The 14,509-nt window shown below is 37.8% G+C and overlaps 1 protein-coding gene across 6 annotated transcripts in view; it reads left to right on the plus strand.

Annotated features, from left to right (window-relative positions):
- Positions 1-14,509, plus strand: part of Grm5 (glutamate metabotropic receptor 5) — a 343,722-nt gene that overhangs the window by 249,648 nt on the left and 79,565 nt on the right. For all 6 annotated transcript variants that reach the window (XM_026784413.1, XM_026784411.1, XM_026784414.1 and 3 more), the window contains one exon: positions 2,211-2,446. In XM_026784413.1, coding sequence (XP_026640214.1) covers positions 2,211-2,446 — 236 coding nt within the window. The remainder of the gene's footprint in view (positions 1-2,210; positions 2,447-14,509) is intronic.

Here is a 14,509-nt window from a genome sequence, read left to right on the forward strand (position 1 = left end):
TTTATTTATTTATTTATTTATTTATTTATTTATTTATTTATTTATTTATTTATTTAGTCTGTGTGTATGCCTGCAGGCCAGAATTCCAGATACTTTTCATCTATGGAAACACTATCCCCAAGAGAGTTTATCAAGACCAGCTTTTTGCAAACTCCATTAAATTCAATGAATGAATTGTGAAGCGCAAACTGAGCCCATTGTCTTCTCACATTTTTATATAACATTCATAATCACAGTGTTACATAAGAGCGAGCTAACATTAACCAAGGAACAATTTGAATTCACATATCCACGGAGAAGGGGACCCTGCCTGACAGACGAGCTTCCTGTCCTGTCGTCAGCTCGCCCATGCATCTCCTGGGTGCCAGAGAGCTCCACACTCTCTTCTCAGCAACAACAGAGGGAGGAATTGAGGTAAACAAGCCCCCTTCACTTCAACTTGTCAGCTTTAAATAAAATCTTCTGGAGCTGAAAATGAGAAACTTGAGAGAAGATAATTGTGTGAAGTATTCAAATTCAACATTGGGACAGATTCGCTGTTTTCCTTCACGTTCCCTAATCTGCTACAAAAGTTTCTTAAAATTACTCCGTAGATAACTTTAATAAGATGTCTTGTCTAAGGAGCATTAGGAGAAGAGTTTTTTTTTCCTTATTTCTTTTTCTCCCTCTCTGTTCTTTTGCCTTGGGAAAAAGCTCAAATCATCATGGGTAACCTCTGTAATCCACTAATGATAATCTATGACCTCTCCAGGAACTCTGAGTTATCAGTGTTTAAATCAGAAGAGATATGGCATATCATATTTTAAAATATTCTTTTTTTGTTATGTTGTTTTCTCAGAACTGATTTTGTAGCTAAATTATATTGGATGCAAACATTATCCAATTAATAATGTTTTAATTATTAAATTAATAAATTAATTTGTATCAGTTAAAATAATAGAGATAATGTAAACAGTGGATTTGAATATAAATCTGTGTTCTCCACCAGCTTCTCAAATTCAGACATCTTCCTCATGTGCAGCCAGCAGGCACCACATTTAAATTAAAAAGTATTTCTTGTAGCAGCTACATGTGTTTGATTTGTCTTTCCTCTTGTCTGCTGGAGCGCCCAGCTGGTAATGGCTATTTTCTGCACCAAGAGATGCTGTCTTTTCTGGAAGACATCGACGTTCTCTTTAAGGAAATAAGGAAATATATCCTCCAGGAAATTATGACAATCCAAAAGACCAACACCAAAGAAGCAAAGAAGCAATGTGGAGAGAGCCGAGAGTTAGCGCATTTTGGTTTTTCAAGACAGGGTTTCTCTGTGGTTTTGGAGCCTGTCCTGGAACTAACTCTTGTAGACCAGGCTGGTCTCGACTCACAGAGATTCGCCTGCCTCTGCCTCCCGAGTGCTGGGATTAAAGGCGTGTGCCACCACAGCCCGGCTTAACCTTAGAACATTTTTCCTCCTTTTGTTCTGTCCTCTTAAGCTGAGAGTCCCGGTAAAATTGTGAGTTCACGGGCTGTATTCCTTCTCATTGCCATCAATATCCTATCTTTTAATTTCCTGAAGTCATGCAAATATAAAATTTCTAACATATGCTTAAATGCATTTGAAAAGTTCCATAGGCTGACAAGGAGGGTAAGCACTGCAGTCTATAAATCTTTCAGCATCAGACTATCAAAAATCAATGTTTAATAAAATAGCTATCTGTAAGATATTTTAACCCTTATTATTTTTGTATGTAAATAACAATAATATACCATGGTGTGTTTTAATGAATATTATGTATATTTTGGAAATATTTCTCAATCTTATTTTATTTTTCTTTTAATGATTGCTCTAATGTAAATGAAATGTGTATTAAAGGCTGATTTGATTTAGTTGTTAAAATTACAGGAAAATTATGCATGGTCAAATTATGAAACTTACAGTGTATTTTTGAAATCTGTAAAATGCCATTAAAATGCTATCTTTTTGTCTATAATTCAAGGTAAGATTATTGCCTTCTGGCATCTGAATTCTAGAATTTCCATCATTTTATTGCCTTGCTTTCTACTTCTAACAGGCTGGTAGGTGAGAGTCACCTCTGGCAGAGAGTACAGCATGTTCGTGAGTTCTGCAGTAGCCACTTTACAAAGTGGTATCTCAAACCAGAAAGATTTGTTTTCCTGGGATAGTTTTTCTCTAAGGTGACAGGCTTGTTTCTGTTTGTGTGTTTCCCCAGTGATGGCTGGGCTGACAGGTATGACGTGACAGATGGGTACCAGCGAGAAGCTGTTGGAGGAATTACAATCAAGCTCCAGTCCCCCGATGTCAAGTGGTTTGATGATTATTATCTGAAACTCCGGCCAGAAACAAACCTCAGAAACCCTTGGTTTCAAGAATTTTGGCAGCATCGCTTTCAGTGCCGGCTGGAAGGGTTTGCGCAGGAGAACAGCAAGTACAACAAGACTTGCAACAGTAAGCCGATTTATTGTTTCATTTAAAGTGGACAAGGCTAAGGCTCCAATTTGTGTGAATTGTGTCATGGGGATACTGACTATCATTTGTTAGGGAGGAGAACTCTACCATAAATAGAGTGGGTATTGCCGCTGAATAGCAACAAACAGGTTTTATTCTCACTAACGAAAACATAGCTGAACAAGTGTTTACTCTGTTGAGATTTAAAATAATTAAATTACCACTATTTATAGCATTCAAAAAATTGAATGTGTTTCTGTACAGCATTGTGCTGGAAGCATCACATAAATTAGCCGCAAAGTGAAGTTGAGTCGACATCTCTGAAGCTGTTCTATCACCTTGAACAGTTAGCAAGGTTATGGCGCATAATCCTAAAGAATGAGGTCAAAGAGAAGGACTACTTCCTACTTCTAAAACTAGACCAGAAATAGTAACAGGAAGTTTGCAGTGTGTAATTATAATGTTTTAAGAACCATAACCCCACCGAAGCCATTATTCAGTCATTAAGCGAGTATTTACAAGAGCTCAACAATGTGACAAACCATTACTTTAGTTAAAAGGGTAATAAGATATGGAAGGCTTGTTCCTGTCTTCAAATTTTAGCATATTATAAACGAGGGAACACTGCTGAGAAAAACTGCAATTCATGCCGCCAATGTGGTGAGTGATATATGGTTTAGGCAAAGGAACTGATTATATGTAGCCCTAAGAGAGCCAGGCAGAGCTGAAATTAATATGCAAATCAACTTTACCAAAGCTTTGTTAAAACTGATAATGAATTTGTGGAGAATGACTTATTCCACATGTTGCAATAAGAACCAGGCATAAATTTGCAAAGAGACTGAATGTCTCAGTGGCTGGGCTACTTTCATCCATCTTGTGAGAACCGGAGTTTGTGTCAGCCTTTGCCACTGGAACTCAAGACAGTTCCAACCCACAGACAGGTTGCCATATCCCTGGATCAAAATAAGGAAAATGGTGAGCTTATTAAGCAGTCTCTCATTTAGAGAACATCCATCCTGAGTTTGCTCTCATTTTATTCTTTTCATGAAGTGATGGAGTTCATAGTGATGGTTTGTGCTTACTTTATCATTATTTGACAAAACATGAACATAGTCACCTTGTATTGATCCTTATTCAGGTAATGAGAAAAGGGAAGGTGTGTTACCTAACATTTCTATTGCTGCGATAAAACACAAGAACCATAAGAAACTCGGGGAGGAAAAAGTTTATTTAGCATACATTTGGATATCCCACATTGTGCAATAAGATATCAAAGTCTTTCATCAAAGGATACCAGGGCAGGAACTCAAGTCAGGAAACCAGTAACAGCAACTGATACAAAGACCATGCAAGAATTCTGCTTACTGGCTTCTTAGCCTGATTGCTTAATATTCCAGGAACACCTGCCTAGGGATAGAATCATCCAAGGTGAGCTGGGTGCTCCCACATCAGTCTTCAATCAAGAATGAGCACCACAGCCTAGTCTGATGTGGGGGACAGCTCCTCGAGTGAGATTCTCTCCTCCACAATGACTGGGTTGTGTGAAACTGACCTAAAACTAGCCATCACAGAAGAAAAACTGGAGTGTAACACTTAGCGTTGGTCAATGAAACCCCCAAAATCAGAGAAGTGTGGGCTAAGAGTATGTTTGCTTCGCTGCTATTCAGTTCCCCGCTGCTTCTTGCCTGGATGTGTAAAATCTTATTTATTTTCTTTGTTTTGGTTTTTCATTTTCATGACGATGACTTTGGCAGAATGGCAGAGAGGGAGCATCGCTGTACTGTCACCTCCTGAGCCCATTTCTTGAGTTTTCTAATTGCTCTCTAGGTTCTCTTTTTCGATGAAAATATTCATTTCCCTTTCTCAGCCTTTTCTCACACCAAAATACACATCTATCCATTTCATAAATAAGTTGTTTCATCCGTTGTGCTTATGTTACATTTGCACTTAGGGGGCACTCACCTCTTGAACTGAAAGTTGCTAATGTAGTTACTTTTTCACACAAAGTTGTTAATTACATGTGGAACAATAGCCTCATCATCATCCACTTAGAAGCAGCTGCAGGCTCCAGAATTCTTTCCTGGTGTGTTGTAAAGACACATACAAAAAATTCCCATCTTTTCATCAGCATGTAAACATTTTATAGTCACCATTCTACCATTCTACAGACTTCTTTATTTTTCAAGAATGCTTCCTTGTTTATCTATACTTTTCCAAATTCCTAGAAGCTTTGAATCTATAGCAAATATTTAATAAACTTTATAAAAACAATTATCATTTTATTTCTCTTAAATCCTGGATGTATCCCAACACTAACCTCCCAATCTGAAGATTGAAACCAAGTGGGCCATTGAAGAAAAACAGGTTGAACTTCTTTGTTGGGTTTCTGGGTCTAAATCTAAAACATTTGAGGACTGCCTCACACCCAGAGCCTGATTTAATAGATGTGTCTGGTTTACTTTAAGTATCAGTGTGATAGAGCATCAGTTATGAACTTGTGCGTTCTAGCATGTATTCACTTACAAACCATGTGGCAAGTAAATTAAAAGTTCATGTTGATAATTACCTAAATCATGGGGTTTGGTGCTGCTATACCAGTCAATGATACAAAAAGTACAAATAGTATCCTTGATTATTTTACATTTAAAGTCCCAAAAGCTGTTGACACAGATACTCTGTCACAGGGAGTCTTTTAGTGCTCAGAAAACAGTAGTAGCAGCAGCAACAGAAGTGGAGGCATCTACCCATAAGCCTTTACTGTATCTACTACATCGGGGATTACATATTCAAAACTATGTCTAGGAGCTGGAAATGTTTGCATTTATGTTACAGTGAGTTTCCAGCTAGAGCTGCAGTCTTTCTAGTAGGTGTGTCTTCCAAGGGTTTAAGGTGTGTTACTTATGCCCATTGTTCTTCATTTATCAGAATTACATGCCATTCTGTTGAGGACTGAGCTGATCCAAGGCTTTTCCTGAGAACTTGATGTATGAAGAAGGAATGCAGTGGGTTGTCTAAAACCAGGAACAGGATTGTCAGAAATAGTAAATGGCTTAGGGTCAGAGCCTTAGGGAAATTGGGACTTCAGATCCTGAGAACACAGCTGGTACCACCCTACAGGACTGTGGTTATTAGTCCCAAGGTCACTGTGTGCCTGGTCTTTAATGTTCTTAAGAAACCTTATGTTCCCCTTATCAATATTGATTTAGCTTCTGTCTGACTTTGTCCCCCTGTATGCTGACTTTGTCCCCTTGTATGATATTTTCTACTAACTTTATCTCATTTCTCTCCTGCAAACAGTATATAAGGTGCTGTACGTCATAACAAGCTTACTTGGCATAAGCCATGATTTTATGTAAGGCCAACCAACCCCACCTGTTCTGTTTTTAACGTCTCATCTCCTGACCACCTTCCACTTAGGGGCATGCAATGAAGAATGACATAGGTTTAGGTCACAATTTCATCTTTAATTTACTTCTTAAAGTCTTCGTTAGTGATTTTAGCTATTGTTCAGAATATTTGAGAATCTCACAAGCTGAAAATTTGACAGAAAATGAAAACTAGATTTTTGGGAGGAAGTGATTATCTGAGAGTAAGAGCTTCTAGAATTTAAGAACAGAATTATAAAAGCCAAATAAAATGAAACAAGTACAAAACGTAATACCAGGTAATAGATTTCTCATTAAGGCCCCCGATAATAACATTTAAAGAAAAATAACCAGAGAGAATTCATAGTTTAAAAGCGCAGAGTTAAAGAAATAGGAGTAATTATGTATCCATTTATCTATCCTGGTGTTTGGTACATGTGGTTTTCCTTGATAAATACCCATCGTCAAAAATTGTTAACAGAAATGCCAAGTGAATGCCATATATGGGGACAGAGGCGCTATCAGTGTCTAAGGACTGAAACTTGAATCCAATATGTATTTGAAACAGAGGGTTCAGAGACTTGAGTCAGTTGCTGGATGCAGAAGGTGTATTGTATTAAACAGCAGATTTAGACTCAGGACGTCTAAGCGAAATTCAACCTATAACCACTGAGAATAAAACACACACACACACACACACACACACACCTTAGCCTTTCCAAGGACTTGTTCTTGATAGTGATATAGGTTATACAGTAATGGGCACTGCTTGTAACCAGTGCCACTCATGGAGCACAGAGAGGGAGCCAAACTCAATTTTAATATATTTTTTGCTTGTACTAGTTGCTATAAATGTGTATATCTTCAAAACAGGGGCAACTACATGGGATTGTCCTTTCCACAGCCTCCACGACTGGCCTACGGTTTGAACATCTTAGTAATTGCCAGTGCCACAACCTTTAAAAAATTGTAGAGAATGGCTCCCAGACCAGATGGTTTCTAAATAAAGGAGCTGTTGTCCCCAAAAGCTGTGACACGACACTAAAATAACAGGACAACTGTCTATCAAAGGCAGGGTCACTGAGAAGATCATAGGAAAAAGCTTGACTTGTTTAAAAGATAATTTGCATTAGTAAATTGTAATTAAGTATTTGCAACATCATGCAAATCAAAGGTGGAATCCAAAGAGAATGTACGATCTGGCATTTAACATCAAAGCATTTAAGTTCTACTCAAGAACTAAGTATGCAGTACTAAAACAAGCAGAGTTCTGTATGGCCTCGGAAAATACATACAGAGTTACTGTTATTTGCCACTCATTTTTCCTAGATGCCAGAGCCGCATAGCACCAAACAAAATAGATTAATACAGTTGCAATCACAAAACATTTATTCTTGTGAAGGGAGAAGAGAACAAGACAAAACTAATGAGCAATTTATTCATTTTACATTAGATTATCATAGGACAAACATAAATCCCAGAAATAGGATTTATACTGTTGAGAGGATACAGTTTTAGCAGAGCAGTCAACTGTGACTTTACTGAGAGAGCAGATTTGCATGAAGTCCAGAAGATGAGGGGATGATGCTGGCATCCACCAGAGAAAAGAAATCACAGTCTAAAGAGGTGTGCAGTCACCATACTTTAGGCAACAGTTGGAGGCCAGTGGAAGGAATAGAGTCGGATGTGTGAAAAGAGTAAAAAGTGACAACAGAAGTTGAGTTCTCCTAGCGTTTTGTGGGTGCTGTATAGCGAATCTGCTATAAAACTCCAGAGAACTAAGAAGCCAGGATTTGTGCAAAGGAAGGCACCTCTTGTCATTTGTTTCAGGGTTGATGTTGTTGTTACTGTTTGCATTCTATTTTGATACGGCCTTGATTATGCTTCACTTTCTCATGGACTGTCAGGTGATGAAGCGTTTACTTCAGTGTCTAGCTTACATGGGAAGAATTCTGGAGATATCTGTTTAGGAGTAATCACTGCCTTTTAGAGTATCTAAGAACGATGGAAAGGGACTGTGGGTGTGAAAGACTCAGGGAAAAGCAAAGGATAGACAACAACAGTGTGAGACAAAGAAAATGGCATTAGAAGCGAAGCATCCGTTATGAAAGAATTTGTGTTTGAACATGGTTAGTGACAATGAAATTCTAGACCACAAGCCACCTCACATTTCATTGGGTTTGGAAGTGTATCTGTCATGTTCAGAGATGGGAAGGAATTAGATTGATTGAAGTGGGAGAGAAGACAAACAGAGACAAAATAGAAACCTTATGGATGTTTGATGCTTAGCTGAAATGTCTGAGTTTGAGAACAAATTGCAATGCAAAGATGTTGAATATTTTTAAGCATGCCATTTTGGAATGCCATTAATGATCTGGTCATTATTTGAAGAAATTTCATCTTTCAAGAATTTTTCTTTAACCATTAAAACTAATGGAAATGTCATTTTTGTGAAGAAAAGCTCTCAGATCCTTCATGCATTATAGCAGAGGTGAGGCCAAGATAGAATAGATACTCCATAAATTCATTCCTTTTTTATTCTGATTTCATGGGAAAGCCTCATTTTCGAGCCTACCTTGCAGTAACTAACTAGTATTGGCCAACAGAATGGGCTGTGAAATGATGTGCACCATTTATAGATGTGATACCTAAAAACTCACTAGAGATTCTAGACTCACACGCCTGCCCACATCCAGATGACTGAAAATAAGCATTCAGGAGAGCCAAAGTTATACGATAGAAGTATCACATGGAAGACTCAAGAGCTTCACAGTTGGCCTTAAACTGTTATGTGAGCAAGAGATACACTTGTATTGGGTTAAGATGCAAGATGTTTGATGGTTGTCATAACAGCTTTTAATGACCAGGACTTGCTACCTTTCTGCCTTTCCCAGTGGATAACAATTACCATGCTTTTGTCAAGATGTGTAAATGCCAGTCAATGAACAAAGTGACTACTACAATTATAGGATCCATTTGTTACCATAGCAACTCCCCAGTGAGTCACAATTTACTTCCTTTTGGAATATATCCATGATATTTAAGCTGTTTCTTCCAAAATATTGTACAGTTTAGTTAGAGGCTTCACGATTATCAGAACAGATACTAAACAGTCCCTGAACGGCATATGATTTATTTTCATTTAATGAATTATTGAAATGAATCCATAGCGTTTATTAAATTTAAATTTGATAAAGAAAGGAATTAACTTTTTCTTTATCAAGTTATCCTTTTTTCAAAAGTCCGTTAAAGAAGATCATGAGCTAATTTTGAGAATGATGGGACAAAATTCATTTGCTAGTTGGTCTCTTCCTTCTGACATTTCTAATTCATCAACAGATATTTTAAATACAGAATTCATGGGAAGTAGAGAGTGATTGAAATATTGGGGTGGGTAATGTAACTCAATCAGGAAATGATCACCAAATAAGCATGAAGGCATGAATTTGGTCTCTAGCATCCAAGTATACAGCAGGGTTGAAAGAATGAAGTGGGCAGAGGTTACTTTTGTGATTTCAAAATTAGTTAACAGACAACATTTTAATAGAAAAGGTGAAAATAGGGAAATGAATTAATTGGAAGGATTTTTACAAGGAAGATAAGGTCTGCTAAAATATTTCAAGTTTGATGTTACAAAGGTGCATGTTTTTAGATAACTAGGAGAAATCAGAGAAAGATTGTAGTGTGATACAGTGATTTAAAAAAAAACCTGCGTGAAATTACTGACTGCAAGTAGAAGACTAGAAATCTGTATGGAGGCAATGAGAAGCCAAAGAGAGTGGTTAATGGAGCCAACCCTAATGTATGTCTTCAGATATCACTTCAGGAACAACTGAGTCCACTGGACCCAAAAATTCTGCCAATATAAGGTAAACTCACATATTACTAAATGTGACTAACACTATTAAATTGACTGAAGCGTGGTAGCAAAGTGTTTTCTGACAAGCCTTGGTATTTGAAAAGCTAGATTTATTGTATAGGTCTTCAAATTAATACCTCTGTGATATGAGACAAGTTATTTGAAGTTTCATCCCTTAGATTCTTCAGCTGCAAATTTGGGATGACACTAAATCTCTACATCATAACAGCCCCTGAGAACATGCCATGAGCATTTAACATAGGATCTTAGCAGATGGCTTAGGAGAGAAACGTCTGGCCACAGTACTGAACAGAGGAGGTCCGTGATAAAGTGTGGCTGGGTTTCAGCAGGAGCTCAGTTCTATCTCCCGGCATGTGGACGTGTTTTTCAGAGTTCTCACTTGTCAGAAGAGAAGGAGAAAAGGACCGCATGTCTCTTCTAAAATAACCCTCTGGTGAAGGCCCTGTGCTCGTGGCTTCACCCAAACTCAACCAGCTTCTCTAGTTTGGGAGAGGACTCCATACCATGCCCTCTTAAATACTTAATACAATTCAGTAAATTGTCGTCATTAGGAATACTCCTTAACATCATCCATTTCTCAAAAAAATTCACAGCACTAGGCATTCTCAAACTTAAGAACATATTCAAAAGCTGTAATTCTGAAAAGAAAATAAGTTAAGAATTTTATTCTATAAAGAAAGAGAAATAAATAGAAATTATAAAGTCTCCATCAAAGAAGAAAAATTCTAAAAATGTTTTGCACTTACAGACTATGTGCAAACTTGCTACCACAAATGTTTCATGTTAGGAGATTATGCATATTTTGCTTTAATTGAGGTGCTTGCTAGGTTTATGTCAACTTGTCATAGACTACAGTCATCTTAGAGGAGGAAACATTGATAGAGAAAATGCCTGCAGAAGATCAGGCTGTGGTTAAACCTGTAGAGTATTTTGTTTAACTAGTGATTGATAAGGAAGACTCAGTGAATTGAGGGTGGTGCCATCTCTGGGCTGATGGTCCTGAATTATGTAAGAAGATAAGCTGAGTAAGCCATGTAAGAACCGCCCCCCCTCCCCATGGCCTGTGCAGCATTTCCTGCCTCTGGGTTCATTCCCGTCTGAGTTCCTCTTCTGGCTTCTTTCAGTGATGGGATACAAAGTGAAAGTGCATGTCCAAGAAATTCTTTTCTCCTCAACTTGCTTTTTGGTCATGGTGTTTTATTGCAGCAATAGATGCCCTAACTAAGACAATTGATAAATGTTGTTCCCAGGGAATACAAGTGAAGTAAGAAAGCATCAGTCAAGCTACTTAATGGCCTAGTACAACATCCAAGTTATGGCAAAGTAACTCACAGCATATAAAAGCTGACTTTAGTGGTGTGCTTCTGTGCTCTTTTGTAGCAGTGGAGTCTCGGCCAACATCAACTATTTCCGCTTCTGTTCTAACCTGAAAAATTTGCTTTCAATTTATAGAGCTGTTGGCAGTACTAGCTAAGGAATGTGTGCCTGCACGTTTGATGTGCAGACACCTGGTTAGAAAGGAGCCATCTGTTCCACACCTGCTCTATTTTTGGGACATCTCTTGGTGCGCTCTCCCACGGCCTCTGAATTCCACCTGGCTTTTCTCTATTGGTTTGGGCTATGGCATTGGGGAGTTATTCCAGCCCTCTTTTCCCGAAGCTAAAAGTCATCCCTTCTTTTCCAGGAAAGAATTTTGTTTTGTAACCATTCTTTTTCTTAAAAACCTCTTGTAGAACATCCCTTATAGATTATAAGGCATAAAATGCATGGCATATTGAATGCTATATAAGTTAATACAGATACATGCGAGTACTTAGTAATTTTAATAGTAATCTAAAATAGTGATCTTAGTAGAAGGGACACACTAGCCCACTAGATATGCTTTTGTAATGATACTTTAACTAGACTCAAAGAGGGTATGGGGTACACCTTTGATAAAATGCAAATACTGGATATTCAAACAGGAGGACACAGGGATGGGAATTTCTTTTATTTCCCTGCATTTCTCTGTAGAAAAGTGCTAAGGTAGGGCACATTCTCATCTGAGACCAAGTTTGGCTGTTTCGTTCCTTCTTTTCTCAGCAAAATCAAGATAGTAAACTAACTTGCCTGGACATTAGAAAATGTGACTTTCTGGAACTTGGGCATTTGAGCTATTTAATCTGCTTCTGGGAGACCTGGCAGATATTACTGGTGTAATATTTTAATCTGGGGAGAAGTGAATTTGTTTATTCATTTCATTGATTATAGTTTGAATAACAAAGCAATTTCTTATTTGTAATATAGGCATTATTTTATAAAATTCTACTTTACTAATGAACATTGAGAAATAGTGATTTATATTTTGATTCCCCATCAGTAATGTCTTCTTAGTGTTACTATACTAGGTGGGATGGGGGGGTATGGCTAATTCCAGGAGTCCTAACAGAATAGATACACTTGACCACATTATTACATTTATATTGCTGTAATAAAACACCATGACCAGAGCAGCATATAGAAGGAAGAGTTTATTTGAGCTATGGTTCCAGAGGGCTAAGAATCTAACATGACAGGGAATTGTGAAAACAGGTGGTAGGCATGGCGGCAAGAACAGTCAAGAGCTCACATATCAAACCACCAGCAGGAATCGGAGATAACAAATTTGGAATGGTGCAGTCTTAAAGCTCTTAAATCCTTCCTGCAGTGGCACACTTTTCTCCAAGAAGGTCACCTCCTAAGATTCCCCAAACAGTGGCACCACCCTGCCAAGACCGTGAGGAACATTTCATTCAAACCGCCATACCAGCCAATCCTTGAAAGCAGATAAAGGAGTCGTGATCAAGAAAGGAGATGAGATTTGTTCGCAGTGGAACTATGTTTCAGAGATTTAAGGTCTAGTGACCTAAGATCCCACTGTTATGTGAGAGAAACAGTAATCTCTAGGCACAAATGTAGGTATTTGTAAGGTAATTTGATGGGTACACCATATTCATTTAGAAAGAGGTAGCTGATTTCCCTATAGGACTTACATCAGCCATATACTTTTTATCCTGGTATATAATATAAATACTTGAAAAATAAAAGTGGAAATTGGTTGGTATAACCCATAACTACTGTCCCACTATTACGCCAGTGGACACAACTTGTCTAGAATGTGGACTCAAAAACATTTAATTACAAGGTCCAGAACGGAACTGAAAAATTCTCCCTCTGCAGTTAAGTTCTGCTGTAGCCTGTTTCTCAATGTCATACAGCCAAACTGTGAAATGCAGTTAGAAACAAGAAATTAGTATTCAGTTCTGGCATGCAAACAACATAGGAGATAGCTTTATACTAATTTTTTATACTAATAATTTTTGAGATTATTAAATAATGATTATATCACTCACTCTACCTGAACCATCCCATGGATCCTTGACTTTTTCCCTTTCAAATACACAGCATTCCATTCTCCAATTGTTGATGTATGTACAAACACCAGAGGAACCAGAATTTTTTTCTAAACAAGACCTGAACACAAAGAAAGAGCTTTTGAGGTTTTGGGGACATTGAGGGTCTCTAGAGCTATTCAACAATGTATGTAGAAATAGCCAATCCCTAGTTAGGGATATCTACTTAACTTATAGCTTCTTAAAAAGCCCATTTCCTACCATATATGGCATCTTGATTCAATATTTTTTTTAATATTTTTTGGAATTCAAATATAACTAGATTAATTTTCCACCCATTTTCATGTTTTTATGCCCTCATTCTAACCCCCTTCCAAGTCCCCCTTATTCCCCCCTTTCTGTGTGTGTGTGTGTGTGTGTGTGTGTGTGTGTGTGTGTGTGTGGTGTGTTTCTGTTTATCTATTCTGGATAGATTTCCAAATCAAATACTCAGAGGTTGGAATCATAATATTCTATTAAAGTAATGAACTCCTTTTTATTGATTTTTATTAAGTTCTACATTTTTCTCTGTTTTCCACCCTGCCTCTCCCCTCCCCTTTTTAACCCTCTCCCAAGGTCCCCATGCTCCCAATTTACTCAGGAGATCCTGTCTTTTTCTACTACCCATGTAGATTAGATCCATGTATGTCTCTCGTAGGGTCCTCATTGTTGTCTAGGTTCTCTGGGATTGTGATTTGTGGGCTGGTTTTCTTTGCTTTACGTGTAAAAACTACTTATGAGTAAGTACATGTGATAACTGTCTTTCTGGGTCTGGGTTACCTCACTCAAAATGATATTTTTTAGCTCCGTCCACTTTTGGAACTCTTTTAAAGAGTGTGGGCAGGATCTTTAAAGTTCAATGCCATTTATTCCAAGCATCGATTAAATTCATGATTCAGCAGCATAACCCATTGTCCTTCTCAACTTCAGTCACCTGATTCCTAATTCTGGGGTACTACTTCTTCAGAGACTTTGTGTATCCTCCTACCTCTATTTTATTTTGCAATATGAAATCTGGTCTTTGCTGCAAAGAGAAAAAAAGGCATATTCTATGTCTCACTTTCCACTGAAGTTTACTTCCAAGTCTTACAGCTTCCTTTGGGAACATGGCCAAACATGGCTCCTGAAAGGTTGCTGGGGTATAACAGTATCAACCCAGGAGGCTTACTTACACAAGAACACCTTAGATTACTACTTTGGAGAGATAGTTGACCACCTTTAAATGGGCTTAATCTTTTTCACCTGTGTCCCTGTCTTCTATTCTGTTCACCTCTTTAGTTAACATTACAGACCTAACACCTTCTAAAGCCTTTCCAAGTATTTTAGAAGCTCACTAGAACAATATTTGGCTTTCTCTCAAGGTATTTCCTTTAGGAATTTCAGATAGGCTCAAGTCTTGCCATAC

This window comes from Microtus ochrogaster, chromosome 22 (genome assembly GCF_000317375.1).
Source record: "Microtus ochrogaster isolate Prairie Vole_2 chromosome 22, MicOch1.0, whole genome shotgun sequence".
Lineage (NCBI taxonomy): Eukaryota > Metazoa > Chordata > Mammalia > Rodentia > Cricetidae > Microtus > Microtus ochrogaster.